The 27,945-nt window shown below is 36.9% G+C and overlaps 1 protein-coding gene across 5 annotated transcripts; it reads right to left on the bottom strand.

Moving 5' to 3' along the window:
- Positions 1 to 675: 675 nt before the first annotated feature.
- On the bottom strand, positions 676 to 26,964 carry sh2d3ca (SH2 domain containing 3Ca). 5 transcript variants are annotated; one of them, XM_077737913.1, is made up of 13 exons: positions 26,860 to 26,964; positions 8,777 to 8,905; positions 8,314 to 8,463; positions 7,204 to 7,481; positions 7,056 to 7,130; positions 5,917 to 6,044; positions 5,465 to 5,828; positions 5,086 to 5,215; positions 4,864 to 4,979; positions 2,747 to 2,918; positions 2,559 to 2,670; positions 2,280 to 2,486; positions 676 to 1,531 (listed from the first exon to the last, which is right to left on the bottom strand). In XM_077737913.1, exons 3-13 carry the CDS (start codon positions 8,401 to 8,403, stop codon positions 1,356 to 1,358), a joined length of 1,848 nt encoding a protein of 615 aa, XP_077594039.1. In that variant the 5' UTR covers positions 8,404 to 8,463; positions 8,777 to 8,905; positions 26,860 to 26,964; the 3' UTR covers positions 676 to 1,355. The 5 variants fall into 5 exon arrangements, with proteins under 5 accessions (XP_077594039.1, XP_077594036.1, XP_077594035.1 ...); XM_077737910.1 differs by lacking the exon at positions 26,860 to 26,964 and adding an exon at positions 22,527 to 22,969; XM_077737909.1 differs by lacking the exon at positions 26,860 to 26,964 and adding an exon at positions 22,521 to 22,969.
- Between the last annotated feature and the right edge of the window lie 981 nt (positions 26,965 to 27,945).

Genomic DNA, 27,945 nt, shown 5'->3' on the forward strand with positions numbered 1-27,945 from the left:
TGTAAATATATTTTATATTTGTATAGAATTGATTGATTGGAGAAAGTTGTCGTTGAGTAAAAGGGGTAAAATGAATTTAAATTGTTTCCGATTAATTTCCAAACAGATCTGTGACACAAGCATTTTTATTGGAAAAGGAGTGAAATACTATATACATCATGTAGAAAAAGAAAGAAAAGCAAAACAACAAAAATCTTGTCCATTTGCCTTTTAAGACCGTCATGTTTAGAATCCCAAACGAGAATAAACAGAAACTTCTTCCACCATCAGTAAGAGTAGATAAGAGACCTAAACCAGTAGGATTCACAGTATATTTCACCGTGGGATGCATTACAATTAAGGAGCTTGTGTGAAGAAATGCTGCCCTCTGCGGGCTACAAAAGGGATCGCAGTTTTTTGTACAGTTGTATGACACTAAAAGTGACAAACACACCTTTTGGGTTTTGTCTGTTGAACAATATTAGTGGCAACTTTAGGATAATGCGAATTAAAAATAAATGTTTTAGGTTTTATTATTATTTCTTATAATTTAGAGGCTGGCAGTGGGTTTTTTTTTTATTAAGTGGGTCAAAATTGTGTCTTTTTAGATGATTCTTTTCACAGAAAGTTCATTTTGGGATCAATTTTAATATAATTTTTTATGATGGGCATTACAGATTTTTAAATATTTTTTCTTGTTTTCAGATTTGCAGGTTAAAGAAAAAAATGGCATTTTTTTCCATTTCTCATCCCCAAAAATGGCATCACAAAAACAGTAAGTATGCAATTTTTAAACATTTTAATGGTCAAATAACTGCTATTTTTTCCAATCTTGTCCTTGTTAACATTTATATTGTAAGAAAACTAACAGTAAATCACATGGGGAAGTTTTAAATCAACTTTGCCTCACTTTTAGTATAATATTTCGTACACAGCCCTTGGAATAATTCTCCCAAATTTCACTTTTACTTCATTTTTAATGCAAGTGTAACACATTTTTAAGGGACTGAAAGATCATTTTTGAATCCCCTGAATGGATGAAAATCCTTCCCAAAATAAATAAGAAATAAAGGAATGTCCTGACAATCTCCACACTTGAAAAACCCCGACAGACACGCACAAAAATGTACATTATGATCGAATTAGGATATTTGCAGCCATTACTATGACAACAGGGAAGAATTTATGTATGTGCCTGGATCAAAAAAGTCAAATTGCAATTCTTATCTCCCTTTTTTTCAGGGTTTAGTCCGACTTGTAGCTGCCTTTCCTGGTTGACCCGCCCAAATCCGTCCATGTACTTCATTTTTTTGGGCCATGCTTGGGAATGGTAAGTGCAGATGCAAAAAAAATGTCTTGGTTTGGGAATATGGCGGCTATAGCTCACTGTGGCGAACTGGTGGTTCCAGTTTGTGGGAAAGAGCGGTGAGGACTTTGTCAAATTTTTCGTAGCGCTCCAGTTGGTTCCCCTCGGAACCACGGCAGCCCCATAAAAGACGCATCTGGAACTCTGTTTGGAAGATTTCTTGGATGTCGCTTCGAACTTGGAAGCCTGGAGGAAAAAAGAGAAGAGAATGATGAACAATACAGGTCAGAATCACCTTGTTTTAATTATTTTAAAACATTTAAAATGGTTTCGTAAATGTTTTTTGGTAAAATATATATCATTAGCGTTCATTTAAAGTCTTAATTCTGATATTTTTTTGGTTTGACCCCTTTTAAATTGGCTTCCTATTTTCCCCAGCTAACTTCAACTGGTACCGTATTTTCAGGACTATAAGGCGCACTGTCAATGAATGACATTTTAATTTCTTTTCCATATATGAAGCACACTGGATTATAAGGCGCCCTGTCTATTTTGGAGAAAATTACAGACTAAAGTGCGCCTTATAGTTCTGAAAATACGTTTCTTTTGTGTGTGTGGTAATATATGAAAATGTAAAACACTTCAAATTCAGCATGTGTTTGACTTTTTAGGTCTTCTATAAATTTTGATTTCAAACTATATCACAATTATATTTTCTATAACTCTACAACATAATGACAAACTCAAATGTAAAACATTATTTTTTATTCATCAGTAAAAATGCCTTAAAATTAAACAGTATACAAACAAGATGAAATCAAACCCTATAGGAACACTTTTTATCCTCAATCTAATTAGGCACACTGATTAAGCAGGGTTAACAGGTTTAATGGCCCGGTGATCAATCTGGCGACCAATCAATTCCTAATCACAGCAACAAATACGACTTCTACTCTGAACACAGTTCGATGCGGCTATCGGCACGAGTCCTCACCCTGCAATTTGCTCTCCACGTTGCTTTTGTAGAGTCCACCATGATGCGCCACGGTCCGAGCCGCCTCCAGGTGGTGCATGACCACGTCCACGCCGGCCTCGGCACTCTCCCACGGCTCCAGCACCTCCCCGACGGCCAATCCTCGCTCCAGCAGAGACAAGACGGGAATGACGTGAGGGAAACAAGTACCGGAAACCACGTTGGACTCTGGAAATCAAACCAAAACGTCAGTGAGGACATGGTAAGTGCTGGACACTATCATGTGACGTAAATACCGACCTTTTCCGTCATTCAGATTCTTCAGGAATGGTTTTAATTTCTTCTCGTAGAGAATGGCGCCTTCCGTGTGTCTCTGGCGTAAAGTCACCCACGTCTGCTCCAGGCGAGATATCTGGAAAATACTAAAAGGTATGGCAACGCACCCTGGAAAGTGCTGGAAGGTGACTGAGGAGATGTGATGACGTTACCTGCGGAAGCTCCAAGGCCCTCATCACGGCGGCAAAGCCGAACATGTTACCCAGATTGCTTTTCAGCTCGGCCGCCAGTTGGATGGTCTTGTGGAGCAACGCTGCACGCTCTTCCGTGTTTCCCGTGCAGCCCAGCAGGTCCACGGCCATCATGATGGACATGGTGTAGAACCTGAGTGCATCACACATACATGTATTTATGTATACATGTATGTATGTATGTATACATACGTGTATGCATGTATACATACATGTATGTATGTATACATACATGTATGTATGTATACATACATGTATGTATGTATGCATACATGTATGTATGTATGCATACATACATTCATGTATGTATGTATGTATACATACATGTATGTATGTATACATACATGTATGTATGTATACATACATACATGTATGTATACATACATGTATGTATGTATACATACATACATGTATGTATACATACATGTATGTATACATACATACATGTATGTATACATACAATGTATGTATGTATGTATGTATGTATGTATGTATGTATACATACATGTATCTATGTATGTATGTATGTATACATACATGTATGTATGTATGTATGTATACATACATACATGTATGTATACATACATACATGTATGTATGTATACATACATACATACATGTATGTATGTATACATACATACATGTATGTATGTATACATACATACATGTATGTATGTATACATACATACATACATACATACATGTATGTATACATACATACATACATACATACATGTATGTATACATACATGTATGTATGTATGTATACATACATACATACATACATACATACATACATACATACATGTATGTATGTATGTATGTATACATACATACATGTATGTATACATACATGTATGTATGTATGTATGTATACATACATACATGTATGTATGTATACATACATACATGTATGTATGTATGTATACATACATACATGTATGTATGTATGTATACATACATACATGTATGTATGTATACATACATACATACATACATGTATGTATACATACATACATGTATGTATACATACATACATACATGTATGTATACATACATACATACATACATGTATGTATACATACATACATGCATGTATGTATACATACATACATACATGTATGTATACATACATACATACATGTATGTATACATACATGTATGTATGTATGTATGTATACATACATACATGTATGTAAACATTCATACATGTATGTAAACATACATACATGTATGTAAACATACATCTATGTATACATACACGTATGTATACATAGATGTATACATGTATGTATACACATGCAAATTATTTGTCATAGAATGGAGAATGCCACAATAAACAACATTTTATGTCTACATTTGTCGACTTGTGTTTTTAATGAATGAATACATGTATGTATACATGCATGCAGTGTACATACATGCATGTATACTACATGCATGTATACATGCATGTAGTATACATACATGCATGTATACATGCATGTAGTATACATACATGCATGTATACTACATGCATGTATACATGCATGTAGTATACATACATGTATGTATACATGCATGTAGTATACACACATGCATGTATACATGCATGTAGTATACACACATGCATGTATACATGCATGTATACATACATACATGCATGTATACATGCATGCATGTATGTATACATACATGTATGTATACATGCATGTAGTATACACACATGCATGTATACATGCATGTAGTATACATACATGCATGTATACATACATGCATACACACATACATGCATACACACATACATGCATGTATGTACAAACATGCATACACGTGCATGCATGTATACATGCATGCATGTATACATGCATGCATGTATATATACATACATGCATGTATGTATATATACATGCATGGATACATGCATGTATACATGCATGTATACATGCATGTATACATGCATGTATACACTTACAAATTATCTGTCATAAAAAAAGAATGTAGAAATGCCACAATAAACAACATTTGTCTACATTCCTTGACCAGTGTTTTTAATGAATGAATGAAGGGTCAATTGATTCAAATGGAAGACAGTGTACCTTTCCAGTAGGTCAAGCCTCAGCTGGTGTCCGTGAGGTAACGTGAGCAACTCCAAGCCTGAGGACACTCCCATAATCCTTTGCATCTCTGGGTTGACACTGAGTATTCTTGCAATCTGTCCCAAACAAGAAGATAGCCATCTAATACCCGTCTTTCTCGTCAATACAAAAACTTCACCCGACTTCTGTAAATAAGAAATATGCGTTGTTTTTTTGTCTTACCGTGCAGTCCACCAAGGTAATATGTTTAGCCGCCGTCCTCGCGTCCACTTCGGCGAGGAGTTCCTTCACCCTTTTCAGGACCGACTTCTCCAGAGGTTTATTGTCGGCGGCCATGATACAAGACTCAAACCTACAAGAGAAAAATCCCACCATTAAAATAGGGAATAAAAACTTACTAAACATTTTTTTACCCAAATACACAATCTGAACCCTCTGAAAAACCCTTAATTAAAATAAAATTGGGGTTCATTGCCTCATTTATGCTGATTATTAGCATCATCATTGCTATTTATAATTAGCAATGTTAGGACAAGTGCATTGTTATGGGTTTTTTGGGGGTAGTACAGTTTGAATTCAAGATTTTAAGAGTTTTTTTTACCTGGATGGTCGGAACAAGGACGACGTCTCCACCTGTGGAGAGCTGCACATCCCGTCTCCGTCCTCCCTCACACCTTCGTCCACCCGCGACCGCTCCGCGTAGCTTTTGCTGGGGGGTTTAGGGGGTCCGGTTGCCGGGCAAGGCCTGAGATCGCAGTAACTACCCGCGTTTTCCGAAGAATACGACTGGAAAGCCGGGTGGTGCGCGGGAGACGAGTGTGCCGAGTGCGAGCCGAGAGTTGGGCGTTCAACGGGGTTGCCGCTGGAGGAGGGGCTAAGCTGGGGGTCGCTGGAACGGCGTGGGACGGGGGAGGCTGGCACCACGGCTAGGACACGCCCTCCTGAGTGGGTTCTCTGCCTAGCAACTGGAGAGAGGAGAAGATTAGTGGGTATAGGAGCGGTAAATCTTGTATTTTAGGGGCGGAGTAAAAAGTTTGAGGGGGTGTGGCTTACTTGCGCAATAAGCAGGTGACATGGGGGTCTCCCCCACAGGTGACAAAGGGCAGCGGTATTCCTGAATTTGGTCCATGCTCATGGCGCAGTTCCTCATGGCGTCTTTGTGGTGGTGGATGGTGGAAGGACTGCAGTATAGTGGAAAAGGTTTGATGCCGTCATTAAGGAATTTATGTTTTGGTAAAGGTAAACGGGGGTGACGTTACGGGTGCTTATTAGGGAGGAAAATATCAAAAGAAGAGTGCAAGTTGGTAAAATTATAAAGTGGTTGAGGTGGTTATTTGTTAGTGACTTAAAATGGTGATATTTTGGATTAAAATACATCATTAAAGTAGATGTAGATGCGGTTAATCTGTTTAAATGTTTGGAAAATAGAGCAACAGACGACATTTGTTTTTCAATTAGGACAAAGAGAACTTGTTTTTGCTGCCGCCGCATAGTGATGTCGTTGTTTTGGAATATTTGAATTAGCAAGTTGTTCCTTTAAAGCACTGGTTTCAAAGTGGCGGCCCGCGGGCTAAATCTGGCCCGCTGTATCATATTGTGTGGTCCGGGAAAGTCAATCATTAGTGCTGACTTTCTGTTTTAGGATCAAATTAAAATGAAAAGTATAGATGTATATTAAATTTCCTGATTTTCCCCCTTTTAAATTAATAATTGCAATTTTTCATGCATGTTTTTCTGTGTTTTTAGTTCAAAAATCAAATTTAAACTTAGGGTTTTTGATTTATTTCTTTGAATACAATTTTTAAAACAAATATCCAAACATTACATCTAAAAAGGCCTAAAAATATATTTTAAAAAAGCTAAAATAAACATTGTTTTAGATTAAAAAACCTAAATATTCAGTTCTTTTAATGATCTCTTAAACAAATCTAAATATTATATCTAAAATGGTCCAACCCACTGATTTTTTAGTGAATAACATGCTTTTCAATGGCGAAATTTAGATAACTACCCAGAAAATGACTAGAATAATTTAAAATTTATGAATTATCTTTGTGTAAAAACATTTTTTGGACTATTTGTGACAAGTGGGTGGGGTTTGTGATCACCAAGTGAAGGAAAACGAAGGAAAGTGTCAAGTGCACACCAACTACACACTTGTGCGTCAAACACAAACATAATCCACACGCCACCTGAATTTGGGCAAAAGTTGCGGCGGCGGCGGCGTTTCCGGCGCCGCGTCGACCGGACTCGGGCTGTCCGAGTCACTGACGGTGTAACAAGAAGCCATAAAATGTCACGTAAGGGACCAAAACGACGTCCATCTTGGCTCAAACTCACCTATGAGGCATCATCTTCTCGGCAGTCAGCCCGTCCGTCATGGTGACGCTCCGCCTCTTGATGTAAGCTCCCCTCTGATTGGACGGCGAGTAGGCGCAGCCGTGCTTGCCGCCGGATAGGGCGAAGGTGGCTTCTAAGTAGCGGAGTGGGAGGGTCCGGCTTATTGGACAGTAGATGTGGACGCCGCTGGATGGCGAGATGGCTTTGCGTTGGCTGGCGTAGTAGCGGACTAGTTCCTGGACTGATTCGAAGCTCTCGGACTCCAGGACGTATTGAACCTAGTTTACACAATATGGAAGAAATGGAGAATTAGATAACATTAAAAAATGCATGTAGACATATTCGTATTTCATTTTTAGCTTATTAATTTAAGTGTATAAATTGCATCTTGACCTAATTATTTGAAATTAGTAGTTGATTGAATGTTTTTGGTGCCATTTTTCAAATATTATGAGCCTTAAAACTTCATAAATAACAAGAAATAAGACAGACCAATAAATAATCAATAAATAAGGAATAAATAAGTAGGAAAGTGCACAAATAACAACAATAAACAAACAGGCAAACCCTTAAATAATCATCTAATAAATAAGTAGTCAATAACATAATAAATCAATGAATAATAATAATAAAAATAACAAATATTTTAAAAAACTTTATAATTAATTAAATAAGGGGAAAAAACAAATTATGTTGACTACTTATTTATTGCATTGACTTCCTATTTATAATATTTAATGCTACCTATTTATTTATTATGTTTACTACTTCTCTATTGATTGTTATTTATTGACTATGTATATATTATCATTATTTATTATGGTTATTTATCCATTCTTTTGTTTGTTTACAGTTTTTTTCAGCACTTTCATACTCACTTATGTTGACTACTTATTTATTAGGTGTATTTATTATTTATCTGTCTGTCTGTTGCTGTTATTTGTGCTCTTGTTTATTAACTTATAACCTATTTATTTATGTCTAAAATGTATTTTTCTGTGTCTGTATTCTCACTCTCTTGCTACTGTGACAATGAAATTTCCCGAATACAGGATAAATAAAGTTATCTAATCTAATCTAATGTAGTTAAAATTGTATTAAAGGTTGTACCTTGGTGTCGCTGCATTTAACCAAGACTTTGCTGATCTTAAAGTGCAAGACTTGGTTGTCCCATCGACAGGTCAGCACGTAATCGCTCATATTGATCAAAGAGTCGCGAACCAGGAAGTCGCCGTGATGCTGCACCAAAGTCTCGGAAACCTAAACACAAAGATAGATTTACTTCTCTTGTGGGTTTGGATACAAAAGAGCAAACAATAGTTGCCATTAACAGACTGTAACTGCACATCCCCACCAACAGAAGGCAGTAAAAACAAGTTTTTCGAATGGTTCTCTCACATTATTTACATATTTGAAGGCTACACTCATGTGAGTAATTCAAGGAAAAACTGTATACTGATGGTTAGGATATCATACTATATAAAATGATAGCATTAGCTTTTAAAGAGGAATAATTCCTGAGATAAGTGGGGTTTTTTTGCTGTTTTTTTTTAGGGTAAAACTGAATGCAAACCTCTCTGGGGATGTGTCCATGGTACCAGCCATGGCTCCGGATGTCAGCCGGACTTAGTTTCAGCTCTTCTTCCAATTCCTTGCGCAGTTTCTCGGGAGGAGACTCCAGCAGGTATTTGTCTTTGGAGAACTGAAGCACAAAAAGGGCAGAAGAGAAAGAACAAATTAATTTAAGAACAAAAGAACAGATAATCATAATATATACGATAATAAATACACAATCAATAAATAAGTACATAGGTCAGGATAACTAAAAAGGTAGCAGTTGAGATTATAAATAAGTAGTAGTCAACACAATAAATAAGTAGTAGTCAAGACAATAAATAAGTAGTAGTCAACATTATAAATAAGTAGTAGGGCATTCAATAAATAAGTAGTAGTCAACAATGAATAAGTGGTAGTCAACATTATAAATAAGTAGTAGTTAACATCATAAATAAGAAGTAGTCCATACAATAAGTAGTAGTCAACATTATAAATAAGTAGTAGTCCATCCAAAAAATAAAGTAGTAGTCAATGCAATAAATAAGTAGTAGTCAACATATTAAATAAGTGGTAGTCAACATTGATAAGTAAGATATAGATAAGATAAGACTACTACTAGACTACTACTAAGAGTATTTTTTTCCGGCCTAGTCTTAAAGTACTTTTGCTGAGAAAAAAAAATATATATATATCAAACTGAATCGACAATGTGCGCTTTTCATTACTGGTGGAAACAATACATTACTTCAAATCTTTTGTGTACAAACAAATACAGAGACACGCCAATCCAATTGACCCTGACCTGATTACCAAGGTTAAGAAAATCATCCCACGTAATCTTTTATTGTTCTCATGTACAAACCACTACTTCACTAGCCATTCAATGACTCAAAACACACAAAAAAACACAAACAAGAGGATCATGTTTTCCCATTTCAAAGCCCACAAATAAGCCATCGTCCTCAGGGGGGAAAAACCCACTTATAATACATGAAAATAAATTCCGCCAAGCATTTTCATGCTTATTTACCTTTAAAGACCTTCTAGCTAACAAACACCACCAAAAAAAATGAAATATGTCTGGCTACTTTTTCAGAAATACTCCAAATATTTTATATAGGAGCCTAAGGCCCTAGCCCTAAAAAAAAAAAAATACTTGTTTGTTTCAGTCCGTGACGGTAATACGAGAAGACCGCGAGGGACGAAAAAAAAAAAAAAATCGATGCTCCCTTCCCCAGGTCAACGCGAGATGAAATTATTTACTTCCCGATGTCTTCGACCCTGTCCGTCCTGAGGGGGGGGTACGTAGAGGAATATCACCTCGGAGGTTTTCTATCCCTAGATTAGATTTGAAGTGAAAGCGTGGAGGGCCAATAAGAACGCGGTAGGGTCAAGTGTGCTCTTATTGCTTGGGCTGCTGGTCTCCGTGGAAACCAAGAGGAAAATGAATGGTTTCCTGAACAATGGACTAGTGTTTGTGTATGGATGCTGATGGGGGGAATTGGAAATGGAGTAACGGGACACTTAGGGTAGACTTTGGGGATGTGGAAGGTCAAAAGAAGGGGAAATGTGGGAGATAAAATATGGGGGGGAAAGTGATGAGTAGCGTAGATGATTTAATGGAGGAGATTGGAATTATCAATGCAAAATTTTGGTGAGAAAATAATGTTAAGAAATAATGCTAATGCGAATTTTAAGGGTTAAAATGGCCTTAAAAATCGTTGGATTTGATAGTTTCTCTTATATAAGTCGCACCGTTAAAATGGCCTTAAAAATCGTTGGATTTGATAGTTTCTCTTATATAAGTCGCACCCTTTAAATGCCCTTTAAAATCGTTGGATTTGATAGTTTCTCTTATATAAGTCGCACCCTTAAAATGGCCTGAAAATCGTTGTATTTGACAATTTCTCTCGTGTCAGTCGCACACATAAAATTGCCTTAAAATCGTTGGTTTTGATAGTTTCTCTCATATAAGTCGCACCCTTAAAATGGCCTTAAAAATCGTTAGATTTGACTATTTCTCTCATATAAGATGCACCCTTAAAATAGACTTAAAATCGTTGGATTTGATAATTTCTCTCATATAAGACGCACCCTTAAAATGGCCTTAAAAATCGTCGTATTTGACAATTTCTCTCATACAAGCCTCACTAATTTTTTCAGTTTTTCTGGGCTTGCCTCCTACCTTGTTGTCATAGTAACGCCAAAGCGCTGGAATGGCTACTGGGTGGAAAGGAGGAGAAAGCTTTGGGAGAGTCTGGGGGAATCCCAGTGTAAATCCCCAATGCTCAGTTACTCCACTAGCTCCACCTCTTTTTGGGAGATAGCGAGTGGGATTACGGCGTTAAGAGCACGCCACGTCTCCCATTACTACGAGGCCGACTGCGGTATTTGCACGTACGTGTCCAGTATCACTGCTTTCCAGTCTTTTAATCCTTTTGTAGCTGGTAGCCTGACTTCTACTGATACGTGGCGACTGGTTCGCACGGGTATAATACTTTTAAAGTCACATGAGTACTGGAATAACGAAGGGTGAAGTACATCAAAGACGGATTGACCTCGGAATAAAGATGGAGGGTACTTTTGGAACATGATAAAAAGTGAAAAGTGAAAGACTGAAATGTTATGCTTACGGAATATTGAAAATAATGGGAAAAAATGCAGAATTAGGGGGAAAAAAACGTAAATATCGATTAATATGTCACCAAAAATTGGAAAGTGACCATCTGCCCACTAAAAAAAGTCACCCAGAATGAGCTTCAACTTAATGAGGACAATCGTTATAAAAATGAACGACTCTAGCCTCATCAAATTTTTATCTCCTAACTTTTCTACCACATTTGCATACCATAATAATAATATTTTGCGGTCCGAGCCAATCCAAAGTAGATTTTGGTCCAGATCCAAATAAAGCTCTCAAATATGGGACATAGCCAAATTTCCCTTGCAGATGTGCTTCCTAATTGAGTCCATAAATGAAAACAAACATGCAAAAAAAAACATCTATAAATACATTTTTTGAGGATTAAAAGGATTGTCAGTCAAGCTCATGAAAAAACTGGAAAAAAAGCAATACAATCCGCAACATAAACCAATAAAATGACCAAAATGGAGGCGGAATAGGAGACTATAAGAGTCTAAAAATAAAAGCCGACCTTCTACTGTACACACAAACCCACACAAATACACACACAGAGTGAAAAAGGGTGATATTATCTCAAGGTAGCTCAGCAGGTAAATACTATGTTGCGTCCAGAGTACTTGCAACTTTGCTGTCGAGCTGTCAGTCAGTGTAACTGGCTTCAAGTATTGATTGACAGCTGAAGATGTGACAAATAGTGACTCCACCATAGCTAGTTAAGGTAGATTGTCTACAGCAACTAGGCAGGTTTGATTTATGTCTTTTTAAAGATACATATTCATTTGTATGGCAAATGGAGTCATAAATTATCATTATTATTTGATATGTTGAAAAGTATATCAATAAAAAATTGCCCTCCCTATTTTAACTGTAAAAAAATGTATTGGGTTACGTATTTGTGTTCTACTGCTTGTTCTTTTATAAGATTTACCCTTCAAATTCTGTACCGATTATCCTCACAAAGGCCGTGGGGGTGCTGGAGCCTATCCCTCTTCAATATATTACACGCTCCACGTATAAAAACCACAAGTGTCTGCTTTTCTACTAAATTTCCCGGCAGACATTTCACATTTTTTCCTCGATCGCTCCACAAATCTTATACATCACTGCCCTCGTATCTCTAATCTGCCCGGCAACAGACACTGATCGGCACTTTAATGACACTTTAACGTGGTTGAGACACGAGTGTGTCCGTGCATGTCATCAAAACCAAAAGATATACGATGACACGGGCTACCCGAAGGCCTCCGCGTCGACCTCCACCCCCCACCCCCCCGACCCAATACTTTTTACATATCAATCCCCGAGGCTGACCTTGCTGCCAATTGGATCCATCTCACCCTCACATAAAAATGATGCATAGCGACCATTAAATCAACTCCCATTGATCCTTACGTTGATCAGAAACGACATAAAACAGTAAAAAAACACCAGGCTACGAACTTTTGTAACCCGAATTGCGCATGTACGACACCATCTGTAGTCAGCGCACACCCACATTGGAATGCGGTACGAATGCTTATTAGCGATAAGGCGCGTTTAACGACATCATGTTTCTGTGTAGCACATGGGATAGCGTGCACTAACCTAATTTCAATGCAGATTAGTTTAATAGCTGCTATAATCGTGGTCACTCACAAACACATACTCGTGTGGATGATGCGCTAAATTGATCTAAATGTATAATACGTGTCACCCAATGGAAAACCACACAATAAAAGGATTTTCACTTAAAGCAGTTTGAGCCAGCTCTTAATCTGAATATATCATTTTTGGATATTAAAATTAGTACAAGTCTTCTATTTGAGCCTTTAATAGCAAAAATTGTTATGTAGTGAATTTTTAACATTTTTTAAAATATTTTTTTAAATCAGAAAAGAGGGCAAATATTGCATTTATATTCAATTTTAACCTTTTAAGGAGTAAAGATAGCATTTTTACAAGTATGTTTATTTACAGTGAAAAACTAAAGGGGAAAGAGGAATAATTTTAGATATAATATTTAGATATATTTAAAAAAATCACATTAAAGAACTGGATTAAAAGCCCTAAATATTCAGTTTGTTATAGATCTAAAACTATTTTTCAAAACTGACTTTTGAATTAAAAACACAAGAAAACAAATACAATTTTAAAAAATTGCAATTATTGATTTAAAAAGGGTAAAAAAAATCAGGAAATATTCCCTATACATCTATAATATTCATTCTAATTTGATAATAAAACACAAAGTGATTAACTTTCTTCGGCCGCCCAAAATCATGCAGCGGTCCAAATTTGGCCCGCGGGCCGCCACTTTGACACCCATAGCCTCCATCCTTCATGCAACCCACACAAGCACAACAATTGCTAAGCAACTTCAAAATCCCAAATCTTAAAATGTAATTGTACAAAAACAACAACAAAAAATGATTCATGATCCCAATCTCACATTCACACACACTATTTTGCACTACAAGTACTGCCACACCTTCGGATGTGGTTTCTATGGTAACATCGAACAACCCAGCTGGTGCACTGCCCTCAGGAAGTCATATACGTGTGTGTGTGTTTGTGTGTGTGTGTGAAGAAGAGAGGTTAATGTGCCCCATGTGTACACTGCTCTATCATGTGCAATGGTGTGAACTGGCAAGGATAATCCAGCAGGTTGAGAGCATCATTATGGTGTCTCATTCCATCTAAGTGTTTTACTACAAACCTTGCTCAGCACTTTTCAGCAGTTTAGAGCACAAAATCAGATATGATATCTGAGAACATTGACTATCTACTAAATCAGGGACTGGAGGACCGGACTTGGCCACCCGCTGTACTCGATGTACACAATAATGTTTGATACTATCATCTTATTTCAACTTAGCCAGAGGGGAACACACATTGAGTGTGTGTATTGCTGTTGAATGCTTGGAGATACTTCTTTTATGGTCATTTATAGTACATATACTGTATTTCCAAAAATTTGGCCAATTACTCCCCTTATTAATGATTGCAATTACTCGTATTAAGCGATTAAAAAAATGTACAAATGCAATGTAGCACATAATTACTCATTTAAGTCTAAAATTGACCAATAAGTATGCACTAAATTAAAAAAATTGTAGATGTCGTTGTATAACGCTAACATTGGTTGGGTACATTGCTTGCTGACGCGCTATATCGTGCACATATAATGCTTAAAGTATGACAATATTAGCCATTTTTTCTGCCACTAGTGACCGAAATGATCCAAATTAGAGCCAAAATGGCTGAAAACGAGATCAGTTTCACAAAAAACTACTTAAAAAACCTTTTTAAAAAATGTTATACCTTGTACGCAATTTACAATGATAAAAAATACAAGGACTAGACAGGTATGCAGTTCATAACATATGGCGTCATAAAAAATGTATATGTTCTTGTCAAATTTGCTCTTTGTGTATCTGTTTGTCTTATCAATTTATAGCCAGGAAGTATGTAAATGCATGTTAAGGAAGTCAATTTTATCTCCTGGAAGCCACTTCAGCAGTTTATCACAGCGACTTATCATCATCTGGATCGTCACCTTCTCGGTCGTCATCACTTCAGCGCAAGTCTCACTTCTTTTCTATTTGCAAATTGTCCTTTGCTGACAGAATGTTTTCAAGCATCCTGCTCTAACTGGCCTGCTTTTCAACCATCCAATGATTCTCTATCACTTAGCAATGTATACTCAGCCACGAAAGCATTATCCGGTTCCATTAGCAAGACGCAAACGTGACGCACGGAGGAGATGAAAATGACTGATTGTAGTGTGTCCTCTAAAGGCAATTGTGGTGCTTTTGTTTCCTTAAATGCAGACATTTATCACAAATAAGCTTTTCAATTGGTCTGAATACATTTCTTACAATAATATTGGACCTGTTTCTTATTTTATAGCAACAAACAAATGCCAAGATAAGTATTATTATTGTTTTGCTATGGTAACTTGTATCCTAATTCATATAGAATTATGGAATTACAAAGTTTATAAATAGATAGATATAAATGGCTTCCATATAAAAAAAAATATATATATATATATATATATATATATATAGTACTAAGTACTGTTTAATATCTAAGTACATTTGACCGGTGGCCAAACGTCCGGCGACCAAACGTCCGGCGACCAAACGTCCGGCGACCAAACGTCCGGCGACCAAACGTCCGGCGACCAAACGTCCGGCGACCAAACGTCCGGCGACCAAACGTCCAAGCATCCAAGCAATGATGCAAATTCTCATCAAGATCGAAGGTCATAAATATCCGCAAAAATAACCACAGACACGCCCCCAAACACACTTTCCTCCGACATTACACGATGACCTATCGACCAATCATGAAACTTGACACACCTCAAGTACGCAAACAATGACAAGTGAAGGGAAATGAGCCAAAAAAACGAGCAAAAATGCCTGATATGTAAGAAAAAATGAATATAAATTGAACCTACACTACCTTCAATGCATATCAGTTAATTTTTATCACTACTGTACAAAAAAAAGAAAAAAAAATGCCCTCCTATTGGTCCCCGATGATGTCATCGCCCATGAAGCAAGGAGCCTCGCCATTGGTTGACTCGAACCACGTTCCTACCGGTTCTGACCGCATATTAAGCTCTCATCCTCTCGATAGCTACTCCCACACCCCCTTAAGTAAGCTCCTCCCACAAAATATACGCCCCAAAGTGAGCAAAAAAGGGGGTTGGGGAAAAAATGGGTGTTGTCTCCCAATTGTTAGCAGCTGGTCGTCATGGCGACGGTGATGGAGCCGGGACTCTTCCCTTGACATAAACGCACCTTGTGGGAGCTTTTAAAGGGGGCGGGGCAAGAAAGTGATTATTCTGCGTGCGAAGGGGTGTCGGAGTAAACACTCCCATGAGAGATACTCGACACCCCCCCGCAAAAAAGGGAGATGCTCTTGGGAAATTAGCCGGCGGTGTGCCGTTAGGAAGCAGCTGTCTGGTTTTTGCACAAGCCGACGCCCACTCTTTGCTTCTACCTCGGCTTTTTTTAGCGCATGATGTCATTGGCCGGATGTGAATGGCGTTGTTGGCGGGATGCTTTCCGAGATTTCACGTGTGAGGGAGAGAGATGATGGTAAACTAGTGTCATATTCTTCGATTAGATATGTTTTATGATGGCGGAAGGGGAAAAATATGATTAGATTTTATCAGGGTACTCTTGTTTTTTGCTGATTTTGGTTTAGGGAAGACTAGTTTTAGCACAAGTGTGGATAATAACTGTTGTGTGGATGGAAATGAGGAGAAATTAAGCCAAATGGGGGGTTATTTAGATTAAAAAATGAATTATTTAGCTTAATATATGTCGATTAGGCAAAATTTTAAACAACATATCCGCTAATGGCGAACTGAAAACTCAACATGCATAGGCGTCTGTGCATTTTGGAATGTCCACGTTCCCCCCGCGTCAATGTATGCACACGCGGGTGTGTTCTTCAAAGAAAGCGTGTAAAAAACAAGTGTTGGCATTCTCAGCTGTTTGTGGCAAATCACACTAAGAAGCTTGGACAGACTCGGGTTTGTTCATTCAGTTAAATCATGCATTTCAATCTTACAAGTGGCCTCACATTTTGTTTTTTTTTTGTCCAGAACTCAAACACATAATAATTTGGAGAATTTTTGCTTTCCCAAACATATTAAAACATGTTACAAGCCTCGAAAGAGCTTTAGATTGGAGTATAATAAGATAAATAATTCATTTTTTAAATCTAAATGACCACTAACATGTAGTTTTTATACGTATTGTTTGGCAATTCAACCCATTTGGCTTAAATTCTCATGAAAATTCACAACATTTATTTTTCTTCTATAAATTTACCCTAAAAAAATCTGCAATTTAAATGTTATTAAATTCCAAAAGCTAAAATACACTACAACAAAAAGTATCATCTAAATATAAACTACAAATCAGCAATTAGTAGTAATTGTAATGATTAATAATTTCGATTAAGGTGAAAATAATATTAGCACATCCGCCTCGCAGTTCTAAGATCAGGGTTCAATCCCTAATAGCTCCATTTTTTCTGTGTGGAGTTTGAATGTTCTCCCTGGGCTTTTATGGGTTTTCTCCGGGTACTCCAGTTTCCACCAACACCCCCAAAACATACATGCTCGACTATTTACCCCTATATAATCTTCAAATATGATTATTAATATTATTTCTTTAAATCTCATTGTGCCCGACGATCGGCTAACTACAAATTCGGGTTATCTCCCTCCTCTTAGGCTTCAGCACCCCCCCGACGATACACAGCACACAAAAAAACGACCAGACAAACCCATCAAGACCTCGTTAATATTTTACAAGCACGTGCAAATCCATCCCATAAAACCAAGTCCATATTTCTAATGAGTTTCCCCACTCAAATCGGAGAGTGAGAGAGAGAGAGGACATTTCTGTCAGTTTGACTGGGACGCCATTTTCCATCAGTCTCTCCAAAGCAAATACTTGAAATAATCCTCATCCCGAGGCGGCAGTGGCGGCATTTGTTAGGGTTTTTTTTTGTGATTCTAATGTGAAGCTTTCCTTAATCATGTTAGGTGATAACACAAGGGCGCTTAGGTGGAGAGAGCGTGCTAATCCTATCCTCAAGCTAGGAATCACAACACCATGCTTGGGACGCCATTAACAATATTTCCTGACAATAAGCATCCAATATAATATCAAACTTGAGTATAAATAATTTCAGGACCATTTGGAGGCCAAAATAAATTGCTAAGAATAAAATGGCATCACTTTTGACTCAGAAAAAATGACTTGAGGGTGCGCATTTAAATGTGGTGCGCCAGATAGTCGTGAAAATATGGTTAACTCAATAAATGTGATGTTTTCTGTCGCTTTTTGTATCAGTTTTGCTATTATTTTTCATCTTTTTTTGTCAATTTTGACCTCTGGGATTGCCTTAACCGGAATTTTTGTGTTTAATCTAACATATGTACATTTAAGCCACATCTAAATAGTCTTTTATTATTATTTCTTATTAAATAAACCAAATACAAGTCAAATAAAACTGCTTATTCTTTCCTTTTATCCGAATAATATGTTTATAGTCCGAGTACTATTAATGAAGTAGTCATCCACAGATGAATGCTAAAAAAGTACTAGTTATTTTTACACAACTTTATTTATTTCTTTTGTAGGTTATGCAATAAAACTCATGTTTAATTCATTTAGAGTTAAGACACACGCTTGGCAGTTTCAAAGTATATAAAATGCATATATCTCGACGACGCCATTTTAAAAGGTCGGCGTGTGCATGAATATTTTCTTCAGCCATTTTTCTGTTTTGCAGTCGTGCTCATTAACGTTTATGGGTTAGCTAACAACCCAAAAATTTGCATATGGGTTGAGGATACATTCATATTTTGAGTTTGAGTCTACGGTAGTACATTGGAAGATAGTAAGGATGGAGTATATAGGAGACTAAGACCCTAAAGTGGACAAAAATGGAGGGATGGAAGGTTATGTTAACCCTTGCAACTTCAAATTTGGTGGATTTTAATATATTATACAGTTTTTTAACTAGAAAGTGACATCATATCCAAGTCTACTGCATGTTTGTTTGTGAATGAATGATATTAGTATGTTACAGATGGAAAATGGTGCAAAATACATCCAACAACTCACTCCTAATCATATCTGGCAACCTCGGCCAATTGCTCCCCTTATTAATGATTGCAATTCCCCTTATTAAGCGTCAAAAAACCCATTAAAAAGCAATAGGCCACATATTTACTCATAAAACCAGATCAGTTTTACCCCCCAAAAAAACTTCAAAAAAATCCCATAAAAAACACAATTTGAAATGATAAAAAAAAAAAAAAAATACTGGAAAAGTGTCTACATTGACAGGTATGAGATTTCAATGGTGAAAACCACTTAAATTAAACTACAAGTTAGCAAAAAACGTGTCCCAAAAACTCAGCACATTTCCAACCAATCCACATATTTCTTCAGTACGCTTCATTTTCTCCGTCTTTGATCTCACTCCACTGCAAAGACACATGCCCAAATCAAAGAGCATCTTCCTCTAACAAAGCCTCTGAAGCCCAAAACGATAAATCAATAACACAAACCTCAACCAATCACTTTTTAACCAATGCCCAAACTCCACCATTGTAACTCTTCCAATCAAACGCCGGTTACTGACAGTCACCTAATGAATTCCCACAAAAAAAACCCAAAGCAAGTGCACTAATGAGGATGTGGACACAGACATGTACATGCAAATGAAGTGTGGCGCAGCTGCCCTTCACACCACCACGGGCCTCCAGGGTGTGGCAGGTCGGCACACCAAGAGAGGATTTATGATGGAAAGCTGTTTTGGGGAGGGGAAGGGAGGAGAGACAACGAGGTGGAGAGAGACAGATAAGAGGAGGGGGATTACATGGCCAATATTTCAATGCTCAAGCATACCAGTTGGCTCTTGGGTTACCCCCACAAAGACAACCCTTGCCTTTAATGTACAGTCATCCCTCGAGTATCGCATCTTAACTATAATTATGCTTTTTTGTTAATTAAATTGTTTTTGTAAGTTTATAAAAAATGTGAAAATCCACGCTGAAACTCACAAGTGGAAGCCACTATATCATTGTACCGGTACAATAACAATATATACTATATATACTATATATTGTCATTGTACCTGTACAATGACAATATATAGTATATATAGTATATATTGTCATTGTACAGGTATAATGATAATATATACTATATATTATCATTGTACCTGGACAATGACAATATATATAGTATATATAGTATATATATTGTCATTGTACAGGTACAAAAACAATATATACTATATATTGTCATTGTTCAGGTACAATAACAATGAATACTATATATACTATATACTGTCATTGCACAGGTACTATAACAATATATACTATGTGTAGTATATAATATATATTGTCATTGTAACTGTACAATGACAATATATACTATATATAGTACATATATACTATCTACTGTCATTGTACAGGTACTATAACAATATATACTATATATAGTATATAATATATATTGTCATTGTCCAGGTACAATGACAATATATAATGTATATTATCATTGTACATGTACAATGACAATATATACTATATATAGTGTATATATATACTATGTATTGTCATTGTACAGGTACAATAACAAAATATATCATATATACTGTATTCATTAATGGTGGGGCGGAAACTGCAAAAACTAAAGCAATGCAGATGGTTGAAAAAAAATCCCCTCTTACGCCAATTGGAGAGGATAAAAAAAAACACATTAAACGCAGTACACTAGACACCAGAAGTAGGGACGCTGCCACCATATAAAAGGCAATCCAAATTGCTCAGCTTAATATTAATGAGAATCCACGAAAGAGCTTAGCAAATTACCCTACTAGCCATTTTTAAGACATTTTTTGGACACAATCCTGCAAAGCACAGTATATATATTTAACCAGAGGAATGCTAAAGGACAGAGTGACCGGCTGCCGACTTGGCCAACGTCACAGACGCCACATGCCGCTTTGGTCCACAGGGAATCGAGCCAGCAGCGCCTTGGAGGCAGACGCAAAGGAGGAGAAAGTGGCTTGTGGAGTAGAAACGCCATTAACTTCAAAAACAATCAAACTGGAGGGGAGGGTTAGCTTAACTATGCATATGTGAATGTGTGTGTATGGGAGTGTGTGTATGTGTGTGGGGGGATGTCACTGTCACTGGGTCCAGGGGGTAGTTACATTGTCCCAGTTACAGAGACGTGCTGGAGGCACTGGTTATGTGAAAAACACAATGACCCGGCAATGTGTGTGGATGTGTGTGTGGGTATGTTTGTACAAAATGTGAATAGTGCAGTCTAGACCAGAGGGATCAAACTTAATCTCTTTGCACTGATACAGCTGATGAGCAGGGGATACGCCATTACTTGGATTTGTACATTCATTTTTGTACTAGGAATGGAATTGACTGCAATTTTGGAATATGACTATCATGTTAAAATAGGGTAAAAGTCTAAAAAAGTAGGGTTTTTAAGATGAATTGTTGTTGCAAAGTGGGATAAATCATTGCAATTGTTGGGAAATGTTTCATAAATGTCAGTTTTAAGGCAATATTGAATATTTAGAATTAAGGAATGGATAAAATGATACATATGTAATTAAAAATATGAAATGTAGATGCAATTTTGGTTGGCAATTTATGTTTAATGACAATGAATTAAGGCGTAGGAATTAAATGTCAGTGTTTGAAAACAAGCCCATGTTGGAAGAATTTAGCCAATTATTGTTCACTTAGAATCGAGAGGCTGCCACTTAACTGGGAAAGACTTTGTTAACTAATTAATGCAGCCACTTCAAGCGCTGTTATGCTGGGAATCGTACGCCAGTAGCGCATTGATTAAATTGAACATAATGGCGTTGAGCTCATTTAAAGCAAAGCAGGTGAAAACTAAAGTCGGTAGAGTTATAATACAAGCAGGTTGGAGGAGTACTAAAAAGTACTTTTATAAAAAGGAACTAATAGTCTAAATAAAATATTATATTTGACTATCTCGACTTGCACCACTTCAACCTGCTGCCTTCTGGAAGGCGCTACTGAGCCATAACAGCCAAGACAAACAGTCCCAATTTCTTCCCATTGACTGTCAACATACTCAACTCTAGTTCTACACCTAAAACCACTCATTACAACTACTTCCACAACTTATTTATTACTCCAACCACTTATCTATTACTACTTAGCACTTATTCATTTATCATTCCTATATATTGATTAACTATATGTTCATTTGTTTGTTATTGCTCCCATAAACTCAAAAACTTGGCGCTAAACACCCCCAAAACCATAAAACTCCTCCTGGACTCCAGCCAGAACAACTTTAATGACTTATCTATGTATTTCTTATTCATTTGCCTGCTTCTTGTTGTTATTTATGTACTACATGATGAAAACTTCAATCATTTTACATGATAATACTTGAAAAATGGCAATAAAAGCATTGAATTCAATTCATTTAAACATCCCCGGCTTATCCCAGGACCCCCACGCAGAACTCCATCACATGTTCACCCCAACACGCAAGAAACACGCAAGAAACACGCAACCCACACTGACCTGCACCTGCATGAAAGATCCCCGGTAGAAACAGCACGCCGCGGCCGACAAGGCACTCCACAAACTGCACCTTTCCGTCATGGTGGGTCTCTGCACCTTTCCCCCACCGGCGTCCTCCTATTTTGGGGCTTTCTTCCGTCACCCCCACCTCCCAAAAGCCTGGACAATATAAAGCCTCTAGGCAAAAAAAAATCCTGTCCCACCCCTACTCGGCCTAGCCTAAAAAAACCCTCCACATAGTAGTAGTGACCCCCCACCCCCTACCCTGACTAAGGAAAGGTCTCCAAAATGGTTAACGGCGAAGGATCTCTGTCAGAGGAGAACATGGGGAAAGTGATGGGAAGCGGTGGCTTTAGGTGATCCTGACATCGCGCCGCCGGTTGGCGTTGTGGCGTTCTCGCTCGCTCTCGCCGCACTTGCTGCACTTCACGCGGCTGCTAGGGATTACCTCATTGCTTGCTTGTGAAAGGCGTGTGGGTTGGGTTGGGGTTGGGGTGGGGGGAGGGTGGACCAGAGGGAGGGAGAGAGAGAAAGGGAGAGAGAGAGTGTGGGAGGATGGATGGATAGATGGATGGGAGTGGTGCAAGAGAGACAGAGAGAGAGAGAGAGGGGGGTCGGCTTGGGGGCGCTTTAATGTGAACAGAAACAAGCCTGGGAGAGTTCTGCCCAATTGCAGATAAACCCCACCCACCCACAGTGCCGGCCAAAATGAAAAAAAATAAAAGTAGCACCGGCACCCCCAACCCTGGTGTGGAGACAATACCGATAAGGGCAGAAAGAGGGTGTATTAAAAAAGTGGTAGAAATAAGAAGAAATGGTCGGGATTGGAATTTAAATGATGGTATGGTGAGTGGGAGAGGAGGGAAAAAGATGAATATGTATAAGGTAATTATGTGGAGATTCACTTATCGTAAAAATATGATGGACTGGGATTGATGACATCACTGAGAAGTGGTGATGACATCATCTTTTAGTGGCATAGTGCTTTAAGTTGGATATTTAAGTGGCGGATTTTTGGGCTATAAATAAAAAGGTGACATGTATATATGTATGTGTATGTATTTATATGTGTATATATGTGTATATATGTGTATATATGTGTATATATGTGTATATATGTGTGTATATGTGTGTATATGTGTGTATATGTGTGTATATGTGAGTATATGTGTGTATATGTGTGTATATGTGTGTATATGTGTGTATATGTGTATATATGTGTATTTTCTTTACAGTTCAAATTTGGGTAATTGACCATAGAAGAAGAAATAATTTAAAGATAAAAAGCAAAGGAAGGAAAGAGGAATGCAGCTTCCCTGAGGAATCTAACCTTTCTAAAGCCATGAAAGGAGGCCAGCGGGGTGCAAGCACACACACATGCTTGAACGCATACACACACAAACCAAATCAGCCCCGACACCCCCTTTTATAATCACAAAACCCTATTTCACTTTGGAAGCAGAAAATCGAAATAAAATGCAAAAAAAGCACATTTCCTTTGCTGGCTATGCTGAAATAATGCATGCAGCTCGAGAGCTCATTAAAAACTAAAATACAATGGCAGGTGTCTCCAAGATAGAATAGTGCTATTCTCCTCAACCCAATTCACACACTTGCACACACAAAATCTCTACGGTGTCAAAAAGGTGGTTCGGGGGCCAAAAGTGGCCCACCGCATCACTTGGTGCGGCCCGAGAATACCAATGAATATTTTAGAGGTATATTATAGTTCCTGATCCTGTTCCTTTTTAAATCAATAAATTCATTTTTCATTCCAATTTTGTGTTTTTAGTTATTTCTTTATTAATATAGATTTTTTTCTGTTATTGAACAGAATTAAACATTATTTTGTTTACTTTTGAAATTAAAAACAAATGATTAAATTATATTTTCCTTACTAAGAACAAACAAAGCTCAAATAAACAGTTTTAGATCTATAAAAATGGAATATTTAGAGCTTTTGATCCAGTTATTTTAATCCGGATTAAAAGAAAAATCTACTAAAAACAAATGATTAAAATACATTTTCCCTTACTAAGAACAAGAAAAGCTCAAATAAACAGTTTCAGATCTATAAAACTGGAATATATTTTGATCCAGTTATTTTAATCCAGATTAAAAAAAATATACTAAAAATATTATATCTAATATCCAACATGAAATTGAGTTAACGCCTTCCCACAAAAACGCTACTTAGGCCCAAAAAACTCCAATATTATACTTTATTAACCCTCCTAAAAATCCTCATCAATGTCACTCTTACGTCTTCATCCCGCCAGATAAAATTCCCTAAAGTCTTTACTAAGCCGGCCCTTAAAAGTATGTCAGTATGTTAAAAACAAATAAGAGACAAGCTAGATTGACATATACTGCAATGTACAATCTAGTACTGGATTAAACAGATTGCACAGTAGGGGTGGGAGGCCACAAAAGCTCATTATACATGGCTTCCATGCTTTTTCTAAATCCAATCCACCATTAAACATCACCAAAAAAAACTAAAAAGTAGGCTGTCACATCTGCACTCACTTTAAATTTTCGAGTATATTCCGGTAAAAAATATTATTGTATGTACTGCTGACAATTTACTTAGGTTAGTCTTCTTCTTGGGGACAGTTTTGCTCATTATTTTAAGGAAGTATCATTCAAAATTGGAAGATAGTCAACCCATAAAGATCATCAACTGTCCCCTACTTACCCTGACCAGCATCTACAATATAATAAATATAGAAATAATATTAAAAAGGTCAATACACACCCTGGCATCCACCACTTCAACCTCTTTCCCTCTAGACGGCGCTACCGATCCATAACAGCCAAGACAAACAAACTCCAGGACAGTTTCTTCCCAAAAAACACCACCATACATCTCCCAAGCACCTCTGCACCTCGAACCTAATCAATACTTTCATTACTACTACTTATTTATTATGTTGACCACTTATCTATGACTATATAATGATTATACATTCATACATTACTATATATTGATTATCTATGTGTTTCTTTGTCCATTGAAAAGCATTCAGATGGCCACAACTGTAATTTTGTCCCTTTATTCCCTTTTTATTTTTACAGTGTACAGTGCCACCCCTCTTTCTTACCCCCCCCCACCCCCCCATCTGTACTCCGACACCCCCCCCCCCCCCCCTTTATAGTACTCCGAGGTGGACGTCGGTTAGATATTAATTAGTGATCCCCATCCCACAGGCTCATAGTGAACACAATGGAGAATCCCAGCATGTATCTGCCAGCATCTCTATAATGAAAGGAGTGTGTGGGTCTGTCTGGGGGGTGTCGGATCTGTGCTCATACATGTATGTGTGTGTAGAAGTGAAATGAGTGCAAGTGAATGGAAGAAAAAAATGTTGCTTTTATTTTGCGTGTCTGTGACTCAGTATTAAGGGACGGGAAAAGTATTATTTTAAGTATTTACATCCGGTCTGATGCTATTTGAGTGTATTTATTAAGGGGAAAAATGACTAAACCAGGGAAGTTGTACTTATAAACATGCTGAAAATATATCCATCTATTTCCAATACCGTAAAACTATCCCAATATACATGATTTTTAAGTCACACATTTGCATTTGACAGTATTTTTAACAATGTGCCGTCATTTGCATCCATGTAAGCGGGTGTTGGATGTTATAACGCAAAAAGCAGCGGGTGAAACACGCCCACAAGCTCGCACCTCATCTCATTTACACAAACGCCACATTATATCAATCTTCAGTAATTGTCCAATACACACACACACATTCGACCAGACTGCCTTGATTTAATCACACACACAAATGCACTTGCTCGCCTCAAAACACCCCCCCAAACTACACACATCCTTTTGAAAAATCATATAATTAAATATACCAACACCTCAAAGCTCAATCAACACACACAAATTCGAAAGATATGCATTATGGGTATTAAATACTCCTCAAAACACGTAATAAGGCAACGATGGATTAATTAAAATGGGCTGTATACAAAAATCTAATACAAAATATACTGTATTATATCAAATACTTGCAAAAAAGTACATATAAAACATTTGCAATTGATATATTTGCAGCCAGTTGATGTTAGAACATTAATAATCCTAAAATTACTCTAGCACCATCTACTGAGTACAGTAGAAGTTGCACTTGGGTGAAAATTGTGAATGGGGCAGGCTTATACGAGAGAAATTGTCAAATTATATAGAACTATATTGTCAGAATGACAATACATAATTTCTAATAATTCTTATTAGTGTTGGAAGATGGGCGGCCCCAAAAAAAGGATAACACTTTCCTATTTCATATTGTCCAAGTTGACTTAAAAAGCTGAAAATGTCTTACCTTAAGGAGTGTATCTTGTCAATCATCAGAAAAGAGGACGTATTAATATGTAGCTGAATATATGACGTCATAATAGGTGCAAGCATAACATTCCTACGGTTGAAGGAAAAATAAACATTAATTATAAAGAAAATGGTTGACATCACCTTCAACTAGTTTAAAGTTCTCCCAGCAAACTTTTTGGTCTATTAAATGTTATCATTCATATGCATAATTAGATTACAAGTCTATTGTGGTCAATAGAAAGCAATAAGTTAAGAATTGTCATCTCATTTTTAACCTAACCTATGAAGTACTTTATGTAAACACTGATGTATTTGCTTAAATAAATAAGATTGGATACTTCAGATTTGCATTTAGGAAGAAATCACACTCACAAAACAACTATATGATCATTTTCTAAACACATATTGATCCCTAAACTGAATAACAAACAAATTATTTCCTACCATAACAAATGCAATACTGTTTGTCAATGGCCACCTATTTAAATTCATTTCTTCCTCAACTAAATAGCTCACTCAAATCATGCAAAAACACAGAAGTGCACTTCATAATCTGATTCTTAAACAATAAAAAACAACAATAAATAATGCACAAAACAGCCTTACCTGTTGTTTGTCATCTCTCCCATCGCCATTAGTATTTGGACTGAGAATTAACCAGGTGTCCTTAATTTTGACTCATGCCATGCTTTCCTGTTGTAATGCAGCTTTAAGTCCGCTAGGTGGCAACTAAGCCAAACAAGAGAAAAACTGAGCTCGATAGTCCTATTTTTATTTATATTTATTTATCTAAGTGTGGGGCACGGGGGACTACAACCTTCATAATATTTTATTATATTTTTTTATAAATTAATTAAATTAATAAAAGCATGCATGTGTATATATACATAAACACATATACACACATACACATACATATGTATATACAAATAAATATATACACATACATATGTATATACAAATAAATATATACCCATATATACATATATACACATATATATGTATATATATGTATATACACATATATATGTATATATATGTATATACACATATACATATATATACACATACATACGTATAT

This window comes from Stigmatopora nigra, chromosome 17, assembly GCF_051989575.1.
Source record: "Stigmatopora nigra isolate UIUO_SnigA chromosome 17, RoL_Snig_1.1, whole genome shotgun sequence".
NCBI lineage: Eukaryota > Metazoa > Chordata > Actinopteri > Syngnathiformes > Syngnathidae > Stigmatopora > Stigmatopora nigra.

Excerpts from the sequence above, each read along its gene's own strand:
- sh2d3ca (XM_077737909.1), bottom strand. The coding sequence starts at position 22,601 with ATGACGGAAAGGTGCAGTTTGTGGAGTGCCTTGTCGGCCGCGGCGTGC. Across the intron at positions 7,482-8,313 it reads TTAAATGCAGCGACACCAAG|GTTCAATACGTCCTGGAGTC; the intron begins GTACAACCTTTA and ends TGTGTAAACTAG. Across the intron at positions 5,829-5,916 it reads GTCACCTGCTTATTGCGCAA|TTGCTAGGCAGAGAACCCAC; the intron begins GTAAGCCACACC and ends TCCTCTCTCCAG.